Source organism: Poecilia reticulata, chromosome 3 (genome assembly GCF_904066995.2).
Source record: "Poecilia reticulata chromosome 3, P_reticulata-male-v2, whole genome shotgun sequence".
NCBI lineage: Eukaryota > Metazoa > Chordata > Actinopteri > Cyprinodontiformes > Poeciliidae > Poecilia > Poecilia reticulata.
In genome coordinates, this window is record NC_088832.1 from 18115812 (window position 1) to 18130777 (window position 14966).

The 14966-nt window shown below is 37.3% G+C and overlaps 1 protein-coding gene across 2 annotated transcripts in view; it reads right to left on the minus strand.

The window, feature by feature from the left end:
• Window positions 1-5685: 5685 nt before the first annotated feature.
• galnt18b (UDP-N-acetyl-alpha-D-galactosamine:polypeptide N-acetylgalactosaminyltransferase 18b) overlaps window positions 5686-14966 on the minus strand; it is a 98576-nt gene continuing 89295 nt past the window's right edge. For both annotated transcript variants that reach the window (XM_008405288.3, XM_008405290.3), the window contains 2 exons: window positions 11639-11803; window positions 5686-6437 (listed from right to left, as the gene is read on the minus strand). In XM_008405288.3, the coding sequence (XP_008403510.1) occupies window positions 6291-6437; window positions 11639-11803 (312 nt within the window). In that variant the 3' untranslated portion in view covers window positions 5686-6290. The remainder of the gene's footprint in view (window positions 6438-11638; window positions 11804-14966) is intronic.

A 14966-nucleotide genomic window follows, 5' to 3' on the forward strand; every position in this document is an offset into this window, starting at 1 on the left:
ACATATTTCTCCAAAACTGCATGATTTAAAATGAAAAACAAGATGGTGAAGATTTTTTTTTTGCAATATTTAATGTGAGAATTAAATGATGAGAAGTTGTTTTCTTATTACAGCTGTTTGCTGTTTAGGCAACATGTGAGCAGAAGAGAGTACTGATGGATTAACAGCAGCCAACACCTGGTTTTGTGTTTCTTCGTTATGTTTTAATTTTTGTGAATGCTATCAAGAATTATTTTTGGAGACTATACACAGTCATCTTTATGTTCATAATAATACTTTTCACAAGTGTTCTTATTTCAAAGCAGTTTAGTGTTTATTACTGAATTGTTTTGTCTAGTTTGTTTTGCTTAATTTATTTAAAATGTCTCCCAGAATCAGATCAAAAAGGTAATTCATAATTAATTTTTTTTCTACTTGTTTATGGATTTTTTCCCCACTTTTATTTTCCTGAATTGCATGATTTTTATGTAAGCATATTCTAAACACCTAAAGAGAAATGTGTCAAATATCAACAGTTTAGAAGAAAAGCAACCCAAATATAATGCAATTAAATTAGATTTTTTTTTTCATATGAATGTATTTTTTGAGGTTCTTTAAACCCAAACTGTTTTTTATACTTCTGTTTTGTAAAAGAACAATATGAATCTTTTCAAACACCTGAAAACTTAGAGTTCATCACTATTACATCTGTTTTTTGCTCTGCTGGCTTGTTTGCTTTTTGAGAGTGATTGATATTTTATCCCCAGAGGAATTTCTGCTGAGCAGCCTTTTATAGACCAACATGAGGTTAACTGGGCTTATAAAGCTGTAATAACTTTCTAACAACATCAGAGAGCCATACAGTTTTAGCATTTATTTCCAGAGGAATTCATTGGTATTTTCTGCTGGTATCATATATTTCTGGGCAATCGAGCAAACTGCAAAAACATAAAAAGATTTGAGTTTTTCACAATCCTTAGTGCCCAAGCAATATGTTTTGAATTCAGAGAGCAGCAGCAACTATAAGGTCCCTTTCACTGTGAACATCACGGCAAACAGATTGTTGGGAAAACCTTCACAGTCCGTGTAATAAAGTGGATTATACTGTAATTGTTTTATTTTATTTTCACTATTACATAGATGTTTCTCAAGTTGACGAAATGAAAAAAGGACATACATAAATGCCAACAGGCCTCAAAGCAAAACTGTTTCTGCATAGCAACTGATCTTGGGTGGAATAAAAGTTTGTTTTGAGAGGAACCCCATGAGGTTACCTGCATCAACAAAAAAAAAATCCCATGTGCTTTCATGCACCACAATTATATAAAAAGTCATTAAACATTACAAATATTTCTCACATATATTGTGGGTTTGTAGATAAGTTGGAGAGAAATGAGGATGTAGGCACTTCTTGGAGGAGTTTATTTTTATTTTGTCATAAGATTCAAATAGAAATACCACTAAGGTATTTTATCCAGTACTGTTTTCAACCTCAAACTAAGTGCTGACGGAGCATTGAGTAGCTATGAAATGTGATCTTGCATTAGAAGCTCTGTTTTAATAGGAGTGAATATATTTCCACAAATCTAGGAGTATTTGTGGATTTTGCAGGTTACATTGTGAATTTAATGGAAGATTGAATTGGACCATTGGGACAGAACCAGATGCAGCCCAACACTGCCCTGTTAGTAACCAGCCCATGAATATATTTTCCTGTTTAAGTACTGGTACCTCTAACATCTGCAATAAGAGAAACAGAAGTTGTTTCTATTTATTATTATTTTTTGGACATTTTCATTTTCATTACTGCAAATTTCACAATGTTCCTCTACTTAAAACACAGACTGAAATGCATAGAAATAAACCAATCAGTCAATTCATACATTTTAATAGCTCAAAACACTTGAGTGTAAAAAGTAAAGGGCAAAGATTAAACTGCATGTGAAGGCGATTACCTCCTGTCACATCTTTTCAGCTGATTTGTTCAGCTATACGTTGAGGCCTGGTGTTATCTCTCAAAATTATTTTTGCTCATTTGAACCATGCTAACAACTAAAACTTTATCTTTCAGAAAAAAAAAAAAAAAAAAAAAAAAAAAATATATATATATATATATATATATATATATATATATATATATATATATATATATATATATATATATATATATATATATATATATATATATACCCATGTGTACCTCCTTACAGGGACAAACATAACACCCACGACTGTTCTGGGAAATCTGCTTTTCTCTGCTGGGGAGCCATAGTTTTTAAATGACAAGTCATTTCATCTTTTCAAGGCTTTATGTTTATTTTCAATAGAGAAGCACTAGCTAAAACAATTCCCAGTTTCTGCATCTGTTTTTGATGTCCCATATGCCCTGCAGTACTGACAGCTTCCCCTCAGCTGTCTGTGGCTCTCCTTCATGAGAGACGGCAGAGGAAATTTCCTTCCTGCATCCTAGGAGGGAAACAGATACTCTCGCTTCTGACAGGCTACTTCCCTTTTCCATGTACTATTTAAAACTCAGGTGATTCCCCTGATCACATCACGACTTCTGCCAACGTATTCCTTCATGTTTTATGTTTCTGCGCATCTCGTGCAGAAAATAATGACGAGATGTGGTAGGTTGCCTTTCAGAGTCTGCTTGCTCCCCGAAGAGGCTTAAAGATGAATTATAAATGGAACACAATAAGATATGGGAGACGACTTGTGTTTTATTTTTAAAGGAAAAGGGAATGGTGTGACATATTGGGAAATAAAGTTGTCTTAAAAAAAAAACTAAAATAAATGTCATACCAGTGCTATAGAAAAAGTTTGAAAATTACCACAGAGCTAATACCATTCTAAGTGGTGTGTAATAAGCACTGCAAGCTTTAAAACCAAAATATTTTTATAATGATATGACCTATTGATTTTGGAGGCCATATAATAATTTCCCACCTCACTTCTGTACTATTTTGTATATGAGTTAAATTGTGAATTTAATGGGAGATTGAATTTGGGACAGCATCAGAAGTGATCCTGCACTATTAGTTAATTATAATTTAATTTAGACAATGACTTCACTGCTTTCTCAGTTGCTCTTTTTGACATCTACTGCACTACACCTTCTCAGCTACAGAGAGAGCAAAAGTGTCAGGACAACCCTTATTTTAAATTTAAAATGTGCATATGTTACTCTATGATCACTCTGTGCTCCTTTGGTTCATGCCATGAGTTTTTGCAATCTTTTAAACAAAGTATAATTCTGCAAAAACATAAACGGGTGTAAAACAACTTCTGTCAAAATTTAATTCCACTTTAGATAAGCTAAACATCAGTACTTCTCCACTGAGACAGGCCAAAGACAGTCATTTGGCAAAAATGAGTTCTTAGGGGAGGACAGAGATATTATAACCCTGTTTTGATCAAAATTGGGGCAGCACTTTTCTAAGATATTAGATGTGACTCGTGGGCATGCAGAGACATCTCCACAGCTCCCTAACAGCACGAGCCAGTCGGCTGCAGCCATTTCTTCACATTTCTAGGAACGGCATTATCTTCGGTGGCAGACAATAAGTAAAGAGAAGCACATTTTTAGATCCAGCCTCAGCATTTATCATTTTTAGTACAAGATAACGTGCTGAAGCAGCCAGGGTGAAAAATATGCATTCTATAATGACAATATCAGCGGCACGTATTCCCTGTGCAGCATAGTTCAAAGCTAAAAAGTGCTGTTTGGAAAGCACACCAGCAGGCGAGCGATCAGCCACATGAAGATGTAAGTAAAGTGCATGGGCGTACGCTTTTCTTTCGCTCACAAATTTGCACGTGCAGAGCTGCTCTTATTGCATACGTTAGAACGCATTAGCAGGGTGGTCCTTTTGATGAAAGTGGGTTTCCATGTAAATTTAATACTATGGTTTGCCAAGCTCTACTTGAATGTGGAAGGTAATTAGGACCGGCATGTTGAAAACATGCTGTGCTGCTCGTCTCCACCCCAGGTGCACCAGCAGTTGCAGCAGAAAGCTGTTCCAGTTCGCAGCTTCTCTCCTCTGCGTTTGTCATTAAAAAGAGACATCACCTTCATGACTCCCGCCGAAGGCTGCCTCTGAATGTGTACAAGTTAGCAGTCTGTATATGTTTGATTTGTTAAGCAAAAATAAAGTTACAATCTAGAGAAATTTTCAAGTTCAACATATCTGGAATAAAAGAGATACTCAAGCACATGCAGAGATGACTGTAAAATAATTTATAAATGACAAAATGTTAACGTTTTCAAAGCAACTGAAGAATTACAAAGTCTAATAATGAAACGTCAAGCTCTTAAGACAATGACTTCAATTGTTTTCTGTTTCTTGGATAAGCAGAGGAAGACTATCCCCAAATCGGTGTGCAACAAGTGAGACAAGCAAAGATATGAGACAACACAACTATGTATTTTCAAGTCTTAGAATTACTCCTTAACGTAATATGTACTTTTCTAGACTGTAGGAGGTAATCAAAGTACTTCTAACAAGCCTGGGCATGGACAGAAAGAACACACAGACTACACAGAAAAGCTAGGGCTTAGTGAAATTTGAAACAAAGACCTCACCTTCAGGTGACGGCCGTGAAGAACAGTGTCGAAAGACGACGCAGCCAAGGCTGCAACAAAACATTATGTTGACAATGGCTCTGCTGGTGTTTCAGACGAAGTGGAAACTTGGAGGAGGGCAAAAATAAAACCCAGTTTAAATGGACTTTCCATTTGTTCCATCCATCCACTTTTGGCTCTGTGCAGCGTAACAGAAAGCAGGTGCAGCTCATACACTATTGCATCGCAAACATGCCTCATTTTAACCTGTTAGGTGAGTAGTGTTCATCAGAATAGTTGTATCTAATAAAAAAATAAACATTGTGGAGGCCATGTCAGTCAGTGTTAGAGCAGGTGAGACTATATTATTATGCACTAATAACAAGTTTGATTCCGGGCCCCAAGTTTATTTCCTGCATGCCTTCTCCTTCTTTCTCTGCCCTTCTTCATGTCAAGGTATGAATAATGTCCACTAGTGCCACAAAACCATGAATAATTTCTTGCATACACTCAGTGTTGTAGATATACCCTGACATTTACTTGTAAACACAATTCAGCAAATTACAAATTCAACTCATTGCATTTGGTTGTCTAGACATGGCAAACACAACATGCTGAAGAAGTTCAAACTGAGAAAGATTGAGCACTGTTAAGGAGCCACAGGCAACCTGAAGATTGTTATTGAACATCTCTATCCCTTTAGGACCACATTATGCCCATATGCTGTCAGATGCTTCCAGCAAGATAATGCATCATGTCACAAAGCTCAAAACATCTTAAACAGGCAACGAGTTCATTGTACTCCAGGGGCCTCTGCAATCACCAGATTTCAATCTAATAGAGGATTCTCCTCAAGTGCAGCTGACAAATCTGCAGCAACCGTCAATATAAACCAAAATCTCTGAGGAAGGATGTTTACCACAGCTTGCCGAATCTAAAACGGTGAAGAAGGAAGGCATGTCTGAAGGCAAAAATGGATCCAACCCGCTATTCCACCAAGACTTACCTGAAAAAGTAGCTAGTGAGTATTATCTTAAAGAGAAACATTAAGCTGTACACACATTTTGAAATATGTCACTAGGTAAGTAGGTTAATATACGTAAACAAATGTAATAAATAAAAGGAACAGCAAACTATAGAGATGAATTGTAATTTTGAATACTTTTAATTTCAATAATGGTATCACACACCTTTGGGCAACGAATATAAAAGGCACTTTTACTCAGTAGTTCTCATCATTTTTTTGTTTTTACTGATATACATATAAGAAAACTTTTAACATTTATAAAATATCATGTCCCAATTTATTCCAACATTTCTCACAACTGTACAGCTTCATTGAGTAGTAAATCTACAGACCTGAGACACTAAAATAAAAATAATTACAAAATAATTACAGGTTTCGAAAGCTTGCTACACAGTAGCAAATTTAAACAAAACAAAACAAAAAAGCAGGTCAACAGAAATCTGACTAAAATACATTTACCATAAAATATACTAAATATACCATCTTGTCAAGTATGCAAAATATCTGCAACCTATGGCTGATCTCGTTGGTGAAATAAAATGTTTAACATTTAGGATGAAATGATGGCCGCTCATCAGAGGACATCATGGCTCAAAATGAACTTATCCAACCATGCAGCGCTTTCCTGCTTCTTATCCTTTTCACACAGCGCTGATATGCAGCCAGATACACACAAAACGTGCTCTGAAAAAGACTCCAGTGTTTTCCTTCGGCACACGATCATAGCAAGTTGCTAAACAGCACATTTGTGATGAACCATTTCTGTCCGGAGCATTTCTGCAGAGCCAGTTGGTAGCCAAACTCATTGTCGCTGTTCACCGCAAGCTCTAGGCATCTCTTTGATTTTCTGTTCTGAATAGATCCTCCCTGAAAAAAGATAAAAGCAGGCTAGTTAGAATTGTGCTGGACTCGGGAAGAGCAATTTGAGCAGAACGCAACTTCCCCTCTCTAAACCCACATCGCTGTTAAGGAATATCAATGTAATCTGCAGAAGTGCCTTCCTCGTCGGGCCCAACAGATAATGTCAACATAGTTAAAGGCAAAGAATCAGAAAGAACAGAAAACACACTTTCTCAGATTATTGACAAAATGAAAATATGTAGTAAAGGAAGGAACTGACTTCATGTTTACGTTCAAGGCCAAAATTTCAATATTAGGATCTAACGTATAATACAAAAAATGCTAAAGAAAGATGCAGAATAAAACAGTCTATAAGCTATATGATGGCCAGAGTCTGAACAGAAAGAGCCCATCAGATGGCTAAAAGCCCAACACTGAGTTCTGATAGAATGAAGCAGTAGTTACTCATTACAGTGTCAGGGTTGACCAAAGAGGAGGCCTTTAGCAGTCAATACAGTGTTAAGAGAGTTGTATAGAGAGAGCTCTGCTCTTCACTGAAGGGGATCTGAAAGGTGTGGGAGGAAAAATGCACAAGAATGTGACAGCTTATAAAGACTGTGATATAAATTATTCTTGGTGTTTTTCTACACAAGTTTGGCTTTTCTGTGAAAGCACCAACAATATTTATAATACGTAACAGATTCATAGCAAATGCTGCAATCCTTTATTTATGGACTGTTAAGTGCGGACGGCTTGTGCCAAATCATGAATCATTGCATCCAGAAAACCACAATCTAAGACCTGGACCTGTGGCCATCCTACAAGAGCAGAATACAGACTAACACATTGCACCAATCAATCATAGCGTTTTGGACTCTGACAGGTAAAGTCAATCATGATTATCACTTAAACCTGTCACCTGTTAGGCAGGCTACGTTCACACTGCAGCCTGAAGTGACTCAATTCAGATTTTTGTCAAATTGGACTTTTGGCGAGGTCGTTCCAAATATATGCGACTTGTATGTGATTTCCAGTGTGAACTGTAAACGACCTGAAAGTGTCCTGCATGAGCAGAAGAGGGTGCAATAATGTCACAGATAGAGAGCGTGTTCAGTGTTTGCGGAAGTAAACGTGGATGCTATCGATGGAGCATAGCTTATAATTTTGAAGTTGTTGTCCGGAGCCAAGAAATTAACAGCTTAATCCTTATTATTGTCTGTCATTGTTGCTGTTTTCCTTCTGGCTTGCTTGTATCAGAATGCAGAATAATAACGTTTGTCGAGTATCAATGATGTTCAGGTCAGATGGCCGTTCAGATTCAGGTCATGTTTGAAAAGATCGGATATGTCTCGGCTATCCGAGTGGCCAGAGTTGCATTTGAAAAAATTCCGACCTGTGTTGTTCAGACTGTCATGAAGCGATCAGATACAGGTCGCACTATGGCACAAAAAAATCTGAATTGGGTCACTTTGGGCTGCAGTGTGAACACAGTCTTATTAATGATGTATTAGGCAGTAAGTACTCATTTGGTCTTTAAAGTGGATGCATCAGCAAGTCATGAGAGGGTGTTTTCTGTCTGCAGTGGTCAGAATCTATCAAATGTGCTGCAAGGGAAGGAAGCGAAAGTTGTGAACTGGCAACAGTGTGGGTGGCCAAAGCTCTCTGATGGATGTGGGGAGAAACGTTAAGCCTGAGTGAACAATCGATGGTGGCATATGACTGCTTGTACTGAGCCAGGTTCTGCTGGAGGTTTCTTACTGTTAAAGAGTTTTTCCTCTCCACTATCGCTACATGCATGCTTGGTATGAGGGTTTACTTTAAAGTCAACAACACAACATGACAGTGTTCTGTCATCACAAAATGTTTGTCCAGGAGGAATGAATGCTGAAAGTCAATGACTTGATGTGATCTGTTGGGTTTCCTTAGATGAAAACGTTTTAAACTACTTCAAATAATTAACTGAGTTTAATGTACTGTTTGATAACTAGGAACAACTGGAATTTATGTGACAAAACTGAAATGATTTTTTTTTTGTTAAGTGCCCCAACATTATATTTAATATGAATTGATGCCATATAAATAAACTTATTGAATTGAACTGAATATGAAATACAGTAACTGAAACTACTAAATAAGTTAATCCTGTTTGATATCAGAATACACAGTCCCTCACAGATTGTTGAGTATTGCACTGCATAGGCGTAGATGAATAAAGGTGTCCATAGTGGTTATAATGATGTGCTTTATTGGTGTATCACCACAAAGTTTAAAGGAAGCTTGCTCAGATTTTTATTATACACCTTTATCATACACAAAGAAACTCATCACTTATGCCTACACGCAACCACGACTCACTGACACTCAGCTGCACTCTTTCCTAGTGTCCGTCTGTCCTCCCACTCAACCCACCCACTATACCCCCTACTTCTTGCAGGGTCGACCCTGATAGGACAAAGAGGTATATAAAGGAACAGGCAGTGTTCACCCAAGACAGGTGTCCAGAATTTGAGTTAACAAAAATAACATAAAAACATAAACATGAAATTAGCTTGAATTCTGCTTGGGCTGTAGCTTCTTGAATATTGGCTACATTCACTAACTGATACCCATAAGTTCGTCCAGCAATGACTCATGCTGATGGAGTTGGTGGGAAGGAAAGGTTACGAAAGCTGAAGCAATGACTGTCTGCTTGACACATATGCATAGAAAATATTGTTTTCTGTTTACCGCAGACATCAGCCCTGAATCTGATTATGAAAAGTTGCAAAGATATTTTTGCACGCTTCTTTAAAATATGTTTCTTTTGTTGTAACACACTTTGTTCTCAGTTCTTTGTTACAGACTTTACTTGGCCCTGACAGATGTAACACTGTCTCAGTCAATAATAAAAGCAGAAAATTACCTTTACTGGTTGTTGTGCCTCTTGTGATGTCATCGACAAAATTTACAAAAAACAAAGCTATTTTTTTCTCGATAATGTTTTTTGTCAGGTTATATTTTGCTAAATCATGCAGTGAAATGACACACTTCGTCACTTAGCAGTTTTATTATTATTGTACATCTGTTACTGAAAAAATACACTGCAGTAGTAGTTTCTTTCAGAAAATATTTTTAAAAGTTTATTTTAATTTGTCTTCAGCAACGTATTAGAAACTAAGAAGAGTAAATGCAAAAGTTGCCAAGTGGAAAGTATAATTTTGTTGCACTATGCGGATCACATTTTGAAAGGATGATGATAGCAGGACAGTTGAGTTTTACTTAACATTGACAATGTCATTATTTACAGAAAGATATCAAGTAATGGAAAAAAAAGTAATTCAGAAGGATTTCATTGCACAATTTTCCTATTGTTCACAAATTTAACTTGTCAGCTCTTATTTCAAGAATTGAGAAATAATAAATTTTTCAAACGTGAGGTGCAAGTCCAAAATGAAACTCTGAATGACTCTAAGTCTGTACAATGAAATGCTGAGTTGCAGCTTTGCTCCTTTGTTCGTACAATACAAATCTCCAAATATTTGCTGATCAGTGAACGTGAGAAGATCTAATTTATGCCACAGTCTGTGGGGTTTAAGCTGGATTTTCTGTCTTCCTGGTAGAACAATGGGTATTTATATGTAATGAATAAAAAGGCATTCCTGCAATTCGAACAAGTCTGACTAATCTGTGTGCACATCTATACACATTACATTCATTCTGCAAAGCACAACTTAAAGTCAATCACAATAAGTGGATTTTGTGGTGACTAAAAGAAGTGAAACAATCTTGCAGCTTTAATGGAAAAAGATTAAAATATCTTGAGTCATGAAGGTCTCCTGCAGATTGGTGTGTTATTTGTAGCGAGATCAAATAAACCCTCTTTTATTTGCAGATCCTTCAGTTTCGTAAAGTTGCTTTGGCTGCATCAAAGTGATCTATTTCCGTTTCAGTTCAACACTTTGCACATGTGCAGTCACAACCATGTCAATAATTGATGCCACATTTCGGAGACATGATAAGCTTCAGCCTCGCTGACACGCTCCCACAGCGCTTACTGCATTATGCAGCGTTAACTAAAATAAAGATCAGTGTGAAGATCTGTGACATCCGAGCTCGAGCATGAAAAACCTTTTTGCCGATGATGGTGTAAAACCAGGCAGACAAATGAGCGGTGGCAGTGCAGCGTCGAGAAGGTCAGAAGGATGATGTTTTTGTTCTAAAACAGGCCTAATTTCAGAGCACTTACATGGAATAAGTCACATCTTACTGCTAGAGAAACGGAAGCCTGTGATTACTGCGGCAATGACAGCCCTCAGAGGCCACAAAATGTATGTACCAGCTTAATTGCTATTATCGGGTACGCAGTGAGATGTCCGCTGGTTCTGTTAAAATAGCTTATATTTCCAAAGCTTGAAATATCAAATGTATAGTTTCAGTGATTCACAAAATAAACAGCTCCTTAAAATGCATCCAATATTTTCAAGCACCTGCCACGAAAAAAAAAAAAAGAATACAAAAAACTTTAACCATAGGTGTTTTTAGAGTAAACAGTTTTAAGGATTCTGTGTAGGCCAGGAGAACTGTTGTAGTTCCTAGCAAACCTTTTAAAATCACTAAGTTCTTCTCTTACTACTCTATATTATAGGCAAGTGTCCTTCTGTGTCGAGGCACGGTTACAAAGTAGCATTAGCCCATTCACTTTGCAGTCATCTGTCCTCTCAGTTTTCACTTTCCCTTTTGATCCAGACATAGTATCACAAATGATAATTTAGATCATACCCAATGTCATGGCACTATATTCACTTCACCCGTTTTACATGCACTGTCTGCTTGGTGGCGCAGTAGCCCAAATGAAGCATTATGCAGCTTCTGCTCATGAATGGAGCAATTGGATGGAAAGCTGAAGGGCTTCATGAAGCTTCGTCTTGCAATCACTGCTATGTTGTTTGTTGTATGCCAGCGTACTGCTAATAAGTTTGGTTGTTGCAATGTGAGTGCGCCCTCTTTGGCAGCCATCTTGTGTTGTAGCTAAAAATTATGTCTGCTTCAAAAGAACATGCTTTATAAGGAAGTTTGATTGGTCAACATAAATTATGTATGTGGATATGCATGACAAATGTTGACATCATATTTGTCTAAGTTAACCTTGTTTTTCTTTTTTCTTCTCTGGAAGCCTGACGTGATTGGCCAATTTGAACTGAGGAGGCGAAAGAGTAGCAAAGTTGACAGCATGTTTTAGGAATCGTCACCTGAGTAAAGAGCCAGTGGAGCTTCATACGCTTGGCTGCGGCGTAGCTACACTCAATGAGGCGTGGCCTGCCGTTTACATCCACCAGGCACTTGTTGTCGTCGTCGTCTACGGTGGGACTGAGCAGTCCGACAAGGAACTGCTGGTTACTGGTGTAGTACACATTCTGAAAGAGAGACCACATGCTAAAGTGAAAAAGTGTTTGCTCACCGTTGACATTTAGCTGCTCCCTCACCCAGAGCTCCACATGCCCATAAAGGTGCTTAACTGTGCAGTAAATGAGGCTAGGTCATTAAGGATGAAACAGACATCTAAGGCTAAAAATACCCCGCTCCTGGGTGAATAGAACATAAGAAAGGACCAGGTGATGCAAACAGGCTCTTTATTTATTCAGGATAGGAGAGAAAAATAAGTAATTGCACGCGCTCTGTTGGAATTTTGTTATGATAAGCTGGAAAAAAGCCATAAATTATTTGCAAGAATAATGCAAAACCGTGTAACGTATTTACAAAACCTGCCGTAGTCTGACTTTGTGCTTCAGAGCAATTAACAATAAATTTAGTGCTAAATGAGTCTTTTAATTCGCTCTTGTGTGGAAATTTAAGATCCAGAAGGTCAGTAAAAAAAGAACAGAAAGAGAGTTTGATTTTAAAAAGTCTGGGGTTCATTTTTGTGGTTTAACAAAAAATGTAAAATCAGTCAGTAAAAAGAGAAAATACTCATGGAAGCTTAAAGCAAAAAGTAGTAATTTATGTGGCAGAACTTTATCTTCTTTTTCTCTCTCCCACTCATCATCCAACGACCCCACATATTTAGCAGATGACCTGCTAGAAGGGTGTACCACGCCTACGATGACTGGACCACTGTGTCTAACTGTGCACTGCTGAGAGCCGGTAAAATTAGCTGCCCGCCTCCACCTCAACCAGCAAGAACAGTCAAAGAAAATTAATAATAATGTCACAGGGAACTTTTTCATGCATACTGTGTGCTTCTAATTTACTGTATATTATTGCTCTGCATTGCTCTGAATATCCTAAATATGTCTTTGCTTTTTTTTTGTAAAAAGAGAGATGAAAGCGATGGAAACATTAACATATCGACTGGTTAGTAAATTAAGCATGATATGGAAAATAAGATACTATAGTAAATGTATCATTCACAATATACCCTAAACAATTTAGAGGAGTATTTGCTTATTTTCTTTGGCAGCAAAAAATATGTAGATATTCTTTCACTCTAATCTTATTTATCATTCTTTGCCAAAAGAGCCTCCTTCACACCAGACTTTTGTTTTTAAGAGGCAGCAATGAGCAAGCTGTCTTTCTTGTGGCTTTTGTCTTATGCTGCTCATTTTTGGAGTAGCTCAGGCTGTCGGGCCGAGTATCACGTTTTTGTCTATTGTTTTTGGCTTTAAGACCATGTTTTTTTTTTTTGGTCATACGTCTGCTGACAATCTGCAAGCTTGGCAATACTTTTCCTTCCATGTGTGGCGTTTCTTTCAGAATAATTATCTCCTTTGTTTGCAACCACTACTGAAACACAATATCTGAGGTGTTCTCGAAGCTTGCTCAAGAAATAGCTACTTATAGTGACACATTTATGACATACTACAAAAAAATATCGCAGTCAACAGTGGAGCAAGTGAAATCAATATGGAATCTAATACTTTTTGGTGATGCAACATTAAAACTCAAAGATGATCCAAAGCAGTTCATGGTCTCCTTGTCTCTCTAAAAGAGTTTTTTAAACCAAACTAGCAGCATTGCTACATCAGGACAAGTGTTTTCTTGGAAACAGTCGAATCCCCAGCCGACGACAGGAGGTCCTTTCTGATCCTGAGGTTTGAGAAAATGCAGTGAGTCCCAGTCAAAGCATGAAGCCAAATCTCCCTATTCTCAGTGCAAACTCCCATTGATAGCAGATGCCAAAAAGAGAAAGCAATAGAAAACTTGTTCTTGGTGCAACTTACATTGTTTTGCCTTGGGCAACTCCCTACATGACCCACAGCAAAAGCCTCCACTGGTGGGAGCCGACTGTAGCATGAGCCACTTGGAGCAGAAAACATGTTCAAAGAACCAAGAACCAGCATAAACCTGGCATTTGGCCGTGGTTCGAACTTCTGTTTTGGTTCTCAGTCTAAATTAGTGAGACTTTTTGTCAATGGAACCCAGTATAGGATATAAAAATAAACCAAGACAAGAAAAACATATTCAACATTCAGATAAAGTCAGATTGTCATTGAAATAATAAGGGGTCTCTCTAATCGTCTTTTGTTTGTTGAAATGTTGCCCATCATGCTGAACCCCAATCAGAGAAACTAATAGTGTGTCCGTTAAAATGATAGTTTCAAATTGAATTTATAAACGCAGATTGTGATACTGTTCACACTGTAACTGAAGCTGTTGTTGGTAAACCCTTAAAAATCCAGATCACAAGTTAGATGTAGCGGTTAGCTTTGCAGAAGAAGGTTCACAAATACTGTTACATTTTCATATGCAAATCCTTCATTGTCAGAAATAACCAGATACATTTTGACTACATAGATGAACTGTGAAGCTCCACAGAAACTCAGAATACAACAGAGGGAGGATGAAACATCTACTGGCAAAGATACGTCTTTGTGATATGACATCCGCTGGCAAACCAGCGTTAATCTGTTTTTATTTAAGTGAGGAATCATGTGTAGCAGCACATATAACTCCAAAGATATCTCTCTTTTGTTTCTGATGTGTTCATTTTTAGAACACAACAGAGAAAAGTTTTGTAATCATCAAACGAGGCTGTAAGTTTGAATCAGGTTTTAAATCTGCACCGCTGTGATGTCATCAACACAGGTGCAATAAGTCTGAAAATGTGTCCTGCAGATTCCTCCGACTGAGCAGAACAATGGGAGATCTCTGTCTCTAGGAAAGTTTAACAATGTCTGAGAGCAATCTGTTCAGATGTAATGGGATGGAACAATCAATATGAGCTGGAAGAGGCAGGAGAAAATAAATGATTATCATGCTTTGCTAACACTTAAACTCCTGGTTATTTAGCTGAAATATATCCTGAACAAGCGGTTCAGAGAGTTTAGGACATTGAGTAATGAGAACTGAGAAAAAACCCGCCTCTTATAAACAAGCTGTTATGATCTTCAAAACTATGGGGCTGAAATTTAGTCTAAATGTTTTTACTCTCTTATAATGCTCTACTAAAAAGACATCTTCTGACAGAAAAACTGAAAACAACACAATAATGTTTATAGTAAGTTTTGTTGGGGGGAAAAAAAATGCAATTTCTATTCAGCAAGTCCTGAGAAGTTGATTATAATATTTTGTTAAAAGTTA